This window comes from Uncinocarpus reesii, genomic scaffold (assembly GCF_000003515.1).
Source record: "Uncinocarpus reesii 1704 scaffold_1 genomic scaffold, whole genome shotgun sequence".
NCBI lineage: Eukaryota > Fungi > Ascomycota > Eurotiomycetes > Onygenales > Onygenaceae > Uncinocarpus > Uncinocarpus reesii.
The window spans coordinates 961,888-974,468 of NW_003052500.1; the positions used below are offsets into that span (position 1 = coordinate 961,888).

General features: G+C 51.0%; 6 protein-coding genes across 6 annotated transcripts; 2 read left to right on the forward strand and 4 right to left on the reverse strand.

The window, feature by feature from the left end:
- Nucleotides 1-1,593: 1,593 nt before the first annotated feature.
- Nucleotides 1,594-2,563, reverse strand: UREG_00499 (phosphoadenosine phosphosulfate reductase; the record flags this gene model as incomplete). Its single annotated transcript, XM_002540940.1, has 2 exons — nucleotides 1,594-2,324; nucleotides 2,392-2,563. The coding sequence occupies 2 exons, from the start codon at nucleotides 2,561-2,563 to the stop codon at nucleotides 1,594-1,596; spliced, it is 903 nt and encodes a 300-aa protein (XP_002540986.1).
- Nucleotides 2,564-4,442: 1,879 nt separating this feature from the next.
- UREG_00500 (phosphoserine phosphatase) lies at nucleotides 4,443-5,085 on the forward strand (the record flags this gene model as incomplete). Its single annotated transcript, XM_002540941.1, has 2 exons — nucleotides 4,443-4,757; nucleotides 4,819-5,085. The coding sequence occupies 2 exons, from the start codon at nucleotides 4,443-4,445 to the stop codon at nucleotides 5,083-5,085; spliced, it is 582 nt and encodes a 193-aa protein (XP_002540987.1).
- Nucleotides 5,086-5,820: 735 nt separating this feature from the next.
- On the reverse strand, nucleotides 5,821-7,074 carry UREG_00501 (lipoic acid synthetase; the record flags this gene model as incomplete). Its single annotated transcript, XM_002540942.1, has 1 exon — nucleotides 5,821-7,074. The coding sequence occupies one exon, from the start codon at nucleotides 7,072-7,074 to the stop codon at nucleotides 5,821-5,823; it is 1,254 nt and encodes a 417-aa protein (XP_002540988.1).
- A 450-nt stretch (nucleotides 7,075-7,524) lies between these two features.
- On the forward strand, nucleotides 7,525-9,316 carry UREG_00502 (uncharacterized protein; the record flags this gene model as incomplete). Its single annotated transcript, XM_002540943.1, has 2 exons — nucleotides 7,525-7,884; nucleotides 7,946-9,316. 2 exons carry the CDS (start codon nucleotides 7,525-7,527, stop codon nucleotides 9,314-9,316), a joined length of 1,731 nt encoding a protein of 576 aa, XP_002540989.1.
- A 393-nt stretch (nucleotides 9,317-9,709) lies between these two features.
- On the reverse strand, nucleotides 9,710-10,959 carry UREG_00503 (uncharacterized protein; the record flags this gene model as incomplete). The annotated part of the gene is made up of 3 exons (XM_002540944.1): nucleotides 9,710-10,664; nucleotides 10,751-10,890; nucleotides 10,945-10,959. The coding sequence occupies 3 exons, from the start codon at nucleotides 10,957-10,959 to the stop codon at nucleotides 9,710-9,712; spliced, it is 1,110 nt and encodes a 369-aa protein (XP_002540990.1).
- A 320-nt stretch (nucleotides 10,960-11,279) lies between these two features.
- On the reverse strand, nucleotides 11,280-12,080 carry UREG_00504 (deoxyribose-phosphate aldolase; the record flags this gene model as incomplete). The annotated part of the gene is made up of 1 exon (XM_002540945.1): nucleotides 11,280-12,080. One exon carries the CDS (start codon nucleotides 12,078-12,080, stop codon nucleotides 11,280-11,282), a length of 801 nt encoding a protein of 266 aa, XP_002540991.1.
- Nucleotides 12,081-12,581: the final 501 nt, after the last annotated feature.

Genomic DNA, 12,581 nt, shown 5'->3' on the forward strand with positions numbered 1-12,581 from the left:
TCGCGAACAAAGGTGAGATTGGAGAAGAAGCGAAGAGCGGGATCTATGAAGCGAGGAGAGACCGAGGCACCGTTGAGAAAGTTGGAGAAGAAAAGGAAAAAAGAAGAGCAGAAACAAAGCAGGCGCAAGCTATGATATAAGTTCTCGAGGGAAAAGCTCTGGAGAGGGCGCAAGACGGATCCATGGCAGGCTCTCCATAAAACAGACCCTGATGACACTATTGCCTTTTCTCATCCGGACCCTGTGGTGGATACGCTTCCCCATGAGAACGAAGCATCTCATCAATGCACGCGGTTTGAGCTAAGGGATCTAACTAGGTTCCTCGTTCATTCGAACCCCAGGCACAAAGTAGTATCAGTCTGCGTCCATCGATTCCGTCAAGGAACAAGGGGACAACAGTGTAATTGAATCGGCTTTGCTTCAGCTTGGAGAAGATATGATGTAACCCGGTCAAAACAACCCAAGACAGGCACGGCCGACGATCCCCAAGGCCAGCCGCAGGAAAAAGAAAATTGAAAGCAGCACCGCCAATTTCAGAAACGAAAAGAAGGGCCGAGCAGGAGTAACTTACACCGCTCAAGGTAACGGTTTCGAGCTGGCTGACGGGGGGCTCAGTTGCATACAGGAGCCGAAGAAAAAGGCAAAATCGAACACGACAGGCAACCCGACTTCATCAAACCGGCGGCAGATTGGAAGCGTCTCGCGCACCCCTGCCCATAGAGCGCACAGATGCCGGATGGGCAGCGTTGTAGCTAACTAGTTAAGTTTCAGGAACGTTTCTTATTTCCACGCGGATCGACGAAACTAACTCGACTCGCGCAGACCTCGAGATGCATGCATGGCCCACGGTCTACCGTCACCCTGAAGAAAAATTGCGTGATCGGCATCCAGGCTGTCATGGTTTGCGCTCATGGTTGGTTGAGGCTAGTTCAACTCAGACTGCTACGATCCTGAACTCTTTTGTTTGACCTTTCTTATCAATTTCGAGAAAAAAACTCGCAAATGAGAGGCCATTTTAGTTTCTCATGCCAATTTATTACTGCCGAGGATCTGAGACGCCCGTATAATCTGACCTCCCAGCAATGAAACTGCTGCTGATACGACGCCCATACGAAGGATGTGGTCTGGGCGCTGACTGCTGAAGCAGCAACTGTGAGAACCAGCTCTGGCTGCTGCTGAATCTCGAGCGCTGGACCAGCAACGTCGTCGAACTGCCGCGTCATAGTGACAACTGTGGGGTTTGATCTCACGAGATGAAGATCATATCTCCGTCGGATATCGATGGAAAGGTGCTGGAAAACGGCTGGAGATCTAGACTAGTTACTGCTGTAGATAAGCGCCGAATATTTTATTTCATGCTACAATTCGACTAGTTAAGTAACACGATGAGAATGTAGATCTATTTGACAAGAAACATTTGAGTACATCACTCAGGGGTAGTCGCAGTTAAAAAAAAAATGTCGAGAAACAACAAGGAAATCTATAACGCCAATTCCAACAAGTGAAGCACATCATCATAGTATAAACAGTGTAAGAAAGACATCACAAAAAGAGAAAGGCCAGAAGGTTAAACGCGGTTTTCGAATAACAGATTTAGGCACTCTTGAGAGCCTGCTGCAGGGCCTCTTCCTGTTGCTTCATCTCCTGCTCGCGAAGGAACTGGGCATATTTCGATCGGGGGTTGTGGATGCCGCATTCGGTCTTGGCCTGACCCTTCCACCGGCCAGCACGCTCGTCCTCACCCTCCTTCACCGGCTGCGTCGAGTGCCAGTCTCCAACGCTCTTGTATCCCCGATCGAGAAGCTCATTGTATGGCACGTTGTGAGTGTCAACGTAGGCCTTCACCTCAGCAAAGCCCCAGTTGGCGAGGGGGTTGATTTTAATAAGGCCAGCCTCATCAACTTCAACAATGTTCAAGTCTCCACGCTTTCCACCCTGACTCTTTCGGCGGCCGGTCAGCACAGCGCTGACTTGGAGCTCCCGGTATGCGCGTTGGGCTGGTTCGACTTTGGCAGCCCAGTCATACAACTGATCGTTGGTCTCCCACAATTTGTCTCCGTATTTCGCGGCGAATTCAGCAGCAGTCTCCACGCCATCTGGTTTGTAGACGTGGATGTTAACATTCGGATATCGCTTTCGGACACGCTCAACCAGATTGAGGGTCTCCTGGAAATGGTGTAATGTGTCGAGGAAGATCAGGTCTACAACTTGTGGTCGAGGAACATCAAGTTTGGAGAGCATATCGAGAGTGACCAGGCCAGTGAGCCCAAAGGCAGTGGTTTGGTAGAGGCCTGGAAGACTAGTGATGCACCATCTCAAGACATCTATATAGCAAATTAGCACATAAGCCAACTATCGGCAGATAGTCGTGGAGGGGAAAAGTGGCCATACCTTGTGGTTCGAGGAATTGCAGCTGTCTGTTCAAAAACTTCAAGTGCGGCTTCGTGAATACAAGGTCCGGCAGAGCGACCTGGCTGGAGTCACCACTGGCATATCCAGATTCCTGATCCTGATCACAGGTCTCGGCATCCGATGTATAGTTGGATTGGATAGTGGCAGGCATGATGAATCCAACTGCTGATGAGAAGAAGTTGAATAACCTGCTAAAGGGGTAGGACGCAATAAGCGAGGTTGGGGCGTTGGACTGAATTTTGGCGGTGTGAGGGGTGAACCAAAGGAGCAAGCCCTCTGGTTCTGACTTATTAAAGAAGGGTTTGTATAGCTTCCTGAGAAAAGAGGAAAAGGAGTGGAGAAGGGCCTCTGAAGACTGAAATAGCAATGATAGAAAAATGGGGAATGTTGGGCACCAAAACAAAAGCAGAGGAAAACAAATTTCTCGACGGACAAGAAGAAAGGAAGAGCCCTCTTCTTCAATGATTCCGACGTCGATTGAAGATATCAGGGAAGAGGGATTGAATGATTACCAATCACGCAATCTGTGACTTGGGTTGCTCGGATGGGGACCTCCTGCAAGGACACCTTGCTGGGCAACAGTAATCTTACACAATCCCCTGAATCCTTACACACCATGCTCGAAACATTCTTGCCTGGCAGGATGCACAGTGCGTTGGGGGGAGCAGGGCTTGATGTGGTCATGGCCAGTGAAAATCACGCAATTTTTAGCGTGATTGAGGAACCCAAAAAGAAGATTCTGCAGTAGATTGCGACCATGCCCTGTCTCTGGTTTCCCCAGCTCCATAGCCCCCTTGCGAAGTGAAATAAATGGACCACTGGGTGATATTGCTGACAGGAGTGGGAAGAACGAGAGGTGAGGAAGACGTGTTGCAGGGAGGCGTGGTCAAGCGTCGGCATCCCTGACACTGCCAATGCGTCTGACCAGCACAGCCAAGAACCGTCTCGGCTTCATCGTCGGAGGGCGGATCAGCAATTTCGGCACCAGAGGACGCTGGGTGCTCGAGAGAGAATCAGCAGGCTGATAACCGTCGAGAACAAATGTAACCGTCTGTGACGATCGACGTTGTCTAGTCAAGGCGATCCCGAGACCGGGAACCAGGGGCCCTGCCGAAAGTGGCTCGGTCGGCACGCTTAGCTAACGCGCGTGGCGGGCGCGATGACTCAGCTGTGGCAAAGGAAGATCTTTTCGCCGGGGCGGAGCGGGGGCTGGCACGTGGGGGTGGCTTATGTAAGGGCGCGAGTCGCGCATGCCAAGCCGCAGGGTGACATGCTTGGACCGACAAGCTTCCCGGACGACATGCATGTCCCTCTTTTCTTCTTTTCGATCGGGGGGGATTGGCGCTCTTAGGGGACTACTGCTACTAGAGAGTCGGGAAGCCCTGATTTTGGAGGGAGATCCATTGTCTGTCCAAACGCCGACTTTCCCAGGCTATCCGCTTCCCTCGCGTGTCTGCTGCACTGTCAAACCCCGCCGAACTTATCCGCAGTCTCCTTTTCGCGAGCATGGCGAGCACTGCTCTTTCCTTCCGCGAGGGACGCCCCGTATTACGGCATAGCTCGCTATCGGTGGCTCGTTTATCCTTGACCACCAGCAATACAAGCCATCTGCCTCGGGTGCCTCCGATGGTATCGATTTGCAAGTACGAAGCGCCGGCCCTGTGTTCACGGCCCCACTCGTTTTCGATGGAGCAACGGCAAGGCCCAAGGAATCTCGAGTCAAAGAAAGTGGTATAGTCCATTCGATTTTCAGTAATTCGCTCAGCTCCTTGCCAGCAGACACGCCAAAGCTGGTTGCGACTATTTTCTACAAGGCCGCTCAGCCCGTGCATCCCCATATTCACCCGGACTCTACCAAACCATCGCCGTCTCTCAATGATTTACCGGCTCCGTCTGTACCAGAAGGTTCTGCGCCAACCCAGATTGTTGATGAGCTCCCACGAGAGCCTCCACCGCAAGAGCCAGAGCCATTGGATCATCTGTACGGGCCATATGTGTCACAATTATGCCTTACCAATTTCCTGCAGACAATGGAGGAGCTCTCCACCCCGTACCACCGGATGAGCAGCTCGCATCGGTGTCTCGATCGTGAAGATCATCCTCGGGTGGTAGAAGTCACGATTTGCCCTCCTCCAAGCCCGGAATATCTGACTTTTACCGACATGCGTAAACATGAGTGTATTTGGAGATTTGAGCGCGAATGGAACGTTGAAGTCGTGCTCCAGCAGGAGTCTGTCTTCAGGCGTCACAAGCGGCTAGCTGTGTTTGATATGGATAGCACCTTGATCAAACAGGAGGTTATTGACGAGATAGCTCGGTTCATCGGTGTGGAGAAGGAAGTTTCAGTACGTCTTCTGTAATGCTTCTGTCTCATATTTTGATATTGGGGCTGACAAGGGTCAATAGGAAATCACTGCACGCGCCATGAACGGCGAACTGGATTTCTCGGCATCTCTAAAGGCAAGAGTCAGCTTGCTGAAAGGAGTTCCAGCCGATGTATTTGAGAAACTCAAATCGATCATTACGATCGCCCCTGGCGCCCGTGAACTTTGCCGTGCCTTGAAAAGGCTGGGATTCAAGATGGCAGTTTTAAGTGGCGGATTTCAGCCATTAGCGGAATGGTTGGCTGAGGAGCTAAGCCTCGACTATGCGTTTGCAAACCATGTAGGTTGATCAAAACGTTTTTCTGCAGCCTGGACGCTTTATTGGGCTGACTATTTACGATTTCAAGCTCGTTTCCGACGACTCCACCCACACGCTGACAGGCACACTGTCCCCCGACCATCCAATTATCGATGCTACGCAGAAGAGAAACCTGCTCCGGACGATCTCCGCTGATAATGGGATACGGATATCTCAGACATTAGCAGTCGGAGACGGTGCCAATGACCTGCTCATGTTGAATGAGGCGGGGTTGGGAGTGGCCTGGCGTGCCAAGAGCAAGGTCCAAATGGAAGCGCCGACGCGACTGAATGGAGAAAGTTTAGTTGATATACTCTATCTGCTGGGTCTCAGCGAAAGAGACATTAAGGAGCTGATTAAGGAGTGAAAGCGAGTGGGAAATCCGGGGTCGATCAGCAACTGCAAATGTCTTGTCTTAATATGTTTTGCCGGTTTTTCCATGGTCATCCCGGTCCTGGAACCTCGCAATGCACAAGGGTAGGGTTCAGAAAATCAAACAGAACAATGAAACATGATACCTTCTGAAGGCAGTTCATGTGTATCATTATGATTTAATAAATTTTCTTTGACCATGAAACATTGCGGGCTGAATTTGGTTTGATGCAAACCGATAATACTTGTGTTGAAGTAGGAGTCTTAAGAAAAAAGAAAAAAATAGGCCAGTGCCTGAGACCCCGAAACGCCATCCGTATCCAAAAAAAGAAGTTTTACGAAGAGGCCTGAAAATCATCTGACTAGATCGCCGGTCGCCACGTCTTGGACACTCGCACTGCCTGGCCCTGTGGACTCAGCTCTTCGCTTCTTCAGCACGTTCTCAATAAACGCTTCGCCAGCCTTATAGCTGCTTCGTACCAATGGCCCACTCGCACAGTACAAAAATCCCATTTCCAATGCTTTTTCTTTCCAAAATTCAAACACGTCTGGCCGCACGTATTCATGCACAGGCATATGCCGTTTGGTGGGCCGCATGTATTGTCCAAACGTCACAACGTCGATGTCAGCCGCTCGCAACTGACGAAGCGCGTCCCACATCTGCTCCTCCGTTTCACCCAGGCCAAGCATCATCGAGGTCTTGGTGATGAGCGATGGCTGCGCTGCCTTCGCCGCCTTCAGCACTCGTATACTCTTCTGGAAACCTGCGCGACGGTCACGGACCTGCGGGGTCAATGCTTCTACGGTCTCGACGTTATGCGCATAGACATCTAGGCCAGACTTGGCCACTAGGGCTACCATTTCGAGGTTACCATCGAAGTCTCCCGTGAGACACTCGACCAATATGTTTGGCGCCTTTTGTTTTATTTTCATGACTGTTTCCGCCCAGTGTCTTGCGCCCCCATCGGGTAAGTCGTCACGGTCCACACTCGTCATCACCACGTATCCCAATCCCCATCTCGACAGCGCCTCTGCAGTATTTTCGGGCTCATGCGGATCTAGTGGTGGGGGCGCTTTGGAAGTCTTTACGCTGCAGAATCGACATCCTCTTGTACACGTATCTCCCATAAGCATGATCGTAGCGGTAGCGGCCGACTTGGAACCTCCGCCCCAACACTCAGAGATGTTAGGACATCGGGCTTCTTCACACACGGTGTGCAGATTGAGGCCACGCAAATCATTCTTGATGCGCTTGTAGTTGTTCGAATCCGGAATAGAGGTTTTAAGCCACGGCGGTAGGCGGGTGTATTCCTTCTTTTTACCCTTGGGTCCTACCAGGGCTGTCTTGAGGGCGTACGCTTCGGCGGGATCCAAAATTCGGGCATCGTCCTTGTCGGAGAGAAAGTCTGAGAATGACGGGCCGGCATTGAGCTTGTCTTGAAAGGAGGTTCGGGGTCGCTTTGCGGGAGAAGATGTGGCAGCCGCACCGGGGGTGTTTGGGATAGCTGGGTCTGGGGGTGTCGTGGTTGCGTATGATCGGGATGCAGCGAGACGGAGCGAAACGGCAGGAGTGCCTAGGCACCTGAGTCCTCTGGCGCAAACGGCCATGATTCACGTTTGAAAGCGTACAATCCGATGACCAGCGAAACTTGACGGCTGTGTATATTTGCGTCCCGACTGTCAAATCCTTTCTCGTCACAAATATTCGTCGTAATTGCAGAACTCCGATTCGATGCGCCCGGAAAATCGTTGTTCCCGGGATTCTTGCAGGCAACAAATTTGAATATCAGATAGATTGAGCGTTAAGAGCACTCACTCCAAACCTGCGAATTGAAAAAAAAGACATCGAATGGCTTTCTGCAATTCGCCTGAAGATTTCTTTTCCGTCGCAACTCCGGAAAATAACTAAACTTCCCGGCGCAGGTTTAGTGCGTGCAAACAATGCAAACTCCATAACGAGTCTCGAAGCTTTTTGATGCCGAACAGCTTGAGGTTGACGGCCTTCGTTAAACCCCATAGCATTGCCGAAGTCTATAGCACTTCCATCCAGGGGCTGCAATGCTCTCTGAGAGCTTCATTGCGTCACTTTTGACGTCCAATGCTCCATCCACAGCCTCCTCGTCGGCCCTGAAGGATGTCGGCATCTGCAGCTACGAGTTCCAGCCGAATGCCTCCATTCGCACGACGTTGAAGAAGAGCTCCACAGATCCCAACTGTTTGGCTATTAGTGCTTCTCACATATTTGCTGCACAGGCCGGCAAAGCTGTGGTTCATGTGTATAGCCGGGAGCGGGAAAATCAAGAAGCTACGGTTCCTTTCCCGGAGAAAATACGGAGTCTCGCCATTACGGGAGGAGAGAACGAAGGGGCTGCAGTGCTAGTACTGGGAACCGAGGGTGGGAGGTTGATCCTGTGGGAGGTTAGATACAGCCTGAACCTATGATTATATCAAGGAAAAGCCTTGCTGACGCTTGTATCAGATATGTACAGGGCGGCAGGTTTCTACCCCTGCTGCGCACTTGCAACCCGTCACCTCCCTGGTTGTAGATCCAACGAACAATTTTATCATCTCCGGCTCTGAAGATGGAAGCGTACATGTGTGGTCTTTGCCTGGCCTAGTTTCGTTCTCGAAACCTCATTCTGCTGGCCAGAGTCTTTCTCCCTCCAATTCGCCCGTTCGTACCATCTCCAACCACTCCGCTCCAATCACAGACATCGCCGTTGGCCATAGCATCAATAGGAGCAATATTGCCATATCCACTTCAAAAGACCGGACGGCTATTGTCTGGGAGTACCGAACCGGTAAAATATTACGCACCTTTCTGTTACCCGGAGACCCTCTCCGCATTACAATTGATCCGGCGGATCGAGCCTTTTACATTGGATATGACGATGGGAGCATACAACTTGTCGACTTCTTCAAAGGCTCTTCGATCCAAAATATTCTTTACGATACCAACCAACAACAAACTCCCTGTCAGCTTTCTGCCAACGATCGTTGGCTTCCACCTTCTCCGGCACTTGGGGCGGTAGAATGCCTTACACTATCATATGATGCGACTAACCTGCTCTCAGGTCACCGTGGGGGTTCAGTGGTGGCTTGGGATATTGCTAAAGGTAGATTCGCGTCAACCATCACGACATTCAATTATCCGGTCACAGATATACACATGCTTCAGCCAACGGGCCTGCCTAAAGTTGGCCGGCGATTAGCCATTCACAACATTGTCAAGCCGAGGTATGATCCCGAGCTTCTGAATACGCAGTCTCTTGGGGATACTGTTCCTCCAAGCTACTCGTTGACTGCGCACCTCACCCGGCCTATATCAGCCAGCAATGCAACGCCCACCATAGATGAATTCAGCGAGGCCCTTTCCCACCAATTCTTTCCATCTAGCCTTATATCCGAAGGCCTCGCTGAACTACAAACTCTCCGTACAGGCCCAGTAACCTCGTCGGTCACGCAGGCCCAAAACGAAACTCGTGGCGAGTTATCACAATCTGACCACTATTCTCGCATTTTTTCCCTTGAAGATGAGGTTCATGCACTCAAACGCCAGCTTTCCCTTCAGGAATCTGCGCGTCACGCTAATATGGCCCAAATTGTCAAGCTCCGGGAGCACCTCGCCGGTCTAGAAGATCTCAACAATGACCTCCTTGACAAACAGGACAGAGCGCAGCAATTGAAGCTCAAGAAGCAAGCCGCAAAAGATGAGAAGGGATTGAAACGGAGAGAGGCGTGGTTTAAGGCGGAGAAAAAGGGGAAGAACGGTGATGTGGCCATGAGAGAGATAGAAGATGACGATGGTGATGACACAAGCGATGGTGACGAGCTGAGCAGCGAGGACTGAGAAGGACTGTAACTGGAAGAGGTTGTACAGGACATATGTTCATATCTAATTTTTGGGAGCGGTGGTTCCTTTCTCGGGCGAGAGGAGTTAATTGGTCGAACCGGGGGATTTGACTAGAAAAGCAAAAGTGATCGATTTGAATGTCCAGTGGCACCAAACGAACAGGCAATGCGCAGCGGAGCTTATGTATTCAAAATTCCCGGCCAGCCCTATACGCATGGATGCATCCTAGAATCCTTCTAGAACGTCCATGGTCGGCCCCAGTTCATGTGTTTCTCACAATGCATGCGATATGTAATCGGGTATCATCAATGCCCCTTCCCGGGGCGGACACATCAACCATACTCCATCAACATGATTCCGGCATGCGCCGCAGATCGTTTCAATTCCCAGTCACCTCCCCTTGCTCACGGCAACCTCCCTCAGCCCCATCAATCCCAGCCAGACCGCTTCTTCGGTCCGAATAGTCCTACTCCCCTGTCCCGGCAGCACATTGACCCAGTAATCGAACAATTCTCCCACATTTCCCGGCCCGATCCCTTTGTCGGCTAACTCCTTATCGGCTTTCACGGCCGTCTCCAACCCTGCCACACCTCCGAAAACAAGCAGGAGATGCCTGTACTGCGGGATTTCCTCCGGACATTGCAGGACGGTAGCGAGGGGTGTGCCACGTTCTGACGTACCGAAGGACAGGTCATACCCGCCGTCAAACGGGCATTCCGTGAGCACGGAAGAGAGCGAGGAGCAGCGGCGGATAGAGTAACCCCAGTAATACCCCGCTTCTTCGCGTGGGGCAGATGGTGCCACAGGGTCCGCGCCGTCGGAAGGGTTTTCGGTTTTGAATTTGAGGGTTAGACGGGTGTGGGGTGGAATGGACAAGTTGGAAATGCGGACGGGGTGCGAGAACCCAGCGTTTGCGAGCGTCAATGTCTCAGAACCATTCTCGCCTTTGTTGGATCTCTTATTTTTCTTTTTGTTAGAGGTACTTTCCTCTGAGCCATAATTCTCCCCCGGAATCGTAACTCCTTCCCGATATTCGCACCATTCATTTGCCCTCAGATGATGTGGCATATCCAAGCTCGGCAAGGTCCCCGCCGTCCTCAGGTTGGGGTGCATGGGAAATAGATCCCTCCGTAGATGCGGCGGCGTCTCCAGGTAGGAGAGTACATGCGCCAGGAAATGGGATGGGTCAGAGAACGCCGTGTATTCATTTTCGAAAGGTTGTTTATTTTCATGTCCCTGCGCACGAGGCTCGTCGTCGAATATCACGATCTCGTCGACGCAAAATACTGCCAGGGCACGAGCAATGTAGCCGGCAAGGTAGGTCTTTTGGTCATGCGATTTTGCACTGCGCGGCGGGAAGAGAGTCAGAAAATGCCAAGCATAAGCCGTGCCTGAGATCGAAAAAGGATGGGCATTGAAAGGGAAAAATACTTTGCAATAATGCTACCCGGAAGAGCTATGCTCAGCGTATGGGCTCGTGGACCTTGGGGTTTGAATACGGCCGTTGGCTTCGACGTCTCAGATGCATCCCCATTCATCTCCGTGTTCGAGTCGTGCGAGACTTTCCGCTTCTAGAGCTCAAGTTAGCCGCAAATGATCTACACCATGTAAGGACATTCGCTAACCTTTGACTTATGCATCGTTCTGAAAAAATGATGCTGTGGAGAGGAATTTGGGGACTCCGCAAGATAAAAGGGTAATTGACAGGAGGCAGAACCTTTGAAACTGGAGCGAATGGTGACTTAGTCTCCGCACGGAACGAATGGATATCCCGAGCGTCGAGAATCTCCCGCTTCCAAGAGTTCCAAGACCGGCGGGATTAAAACCATGTCACGTGGTAGGTTGAGCCCTACATTGTATGGGCAGCCCTGATGCTTAACTAAATGCTTGTCCCTGGAACATGGCTGTTCAGTAAAGTGCATGTGCAGTTGCGAGTATTGTAAAAAGCAGTTATAATTCATCAGTAGTCTGTTGATTTCGACTCCTCTTCAGCTTCTCGCTTTCCATGTAGCAGCTCATTAACAATCTGCACCCCCGCGCTTGCACCTATTCTCTCGGCTCCAGCTCGAATCATCCTGACGCAATCTTCAGCCGTCCTTATACCGCCGCTAGCTTTCACTTTGGTCCTTCCTCCCATGATGCCACACACAGCAGACATTAGTGCAACATTCTCAACCCTCGCACCGGGCCCCTTGAATCCCGTACTAGTTTTCACATAGTCTGCACCGGCGGTAATCGATATCACACATCCCGCAACAATTTCGTCTTCACTCAGCTGCGACGTCTCCAGGATAACTTTAAGCACTATATCTTTTGCGGCAAGTCGCACTGCGTGTATGTCGTCAAACACGTCCGCATAACGCTTCTCTCTGAGCAAATGGTAGTTAAGCACCATATCTAATTCACTTGCCCCGTATTGCACGGCCTCTTTTGCTTCAGCTACCTTCTCGTCCGTTGGATGCGTTCCTTCATGGAACCCCACCACACAGGCGACCCTGGGCGGGGCTCCCTTGAGATTCTGAGCGGCTCGAGAGACATAATTGCGCCGAACGCAAACGGTTGCGAAATTGTATTTGATCGCTTCGTCGCATAGGGTATCAATTTGAGACCCTGTAGCGGAAAGGGAGAGCTGAGTGTGGTCAATCAATTGAGCGACCGAACCAGCGTCGGGAGGATGACGGGTCCGACTCGAAATTTGAGCCGGCAACTCAGCCTTTATTTCTGAGATGCGAGAAGCAAAAGTTTCATTTGTGTACGGCATGTCAGATTTTGATCGTTTTTCGAGTAATAAATTAGTTATTCCAAGCTTGAGGCGACAAAACTGTGTTCTGCTGGTCGATGTTCTGAGTGGATGCGGGGCCTGAGAGAGGAGCTATGTATGTACCGGGGTGGAATCGACGCATTGGACGAGGGATCTCGTCATTCCGTCACCCTCTACTAACTACTAGAGAATCGATGGGAGTCAGTGGAACAAAACAGCTGGACTCGCCCTGAACTGCTGATTCAGGATTGTTTCATGTTGCCCAAATTCTCAAATTTGAAGCCATTGATGCCTTGCCACCAGAACTAAACAAGGGTCTTTGATTGCTTCTAGTATATATACCATGAAGGGAAGCCCGGGGCCCATTCCTTTGTGCTCATCTACTTCTCCTGTTTGTGCAGATCTTGAAGCACAGCGGATGTCAACAAAACAAAGCCGCCGCGAAAGTTGAAAGTGCATAGCAACTGAGACACCAATCGACGATGCTGATTGATTCAGTTG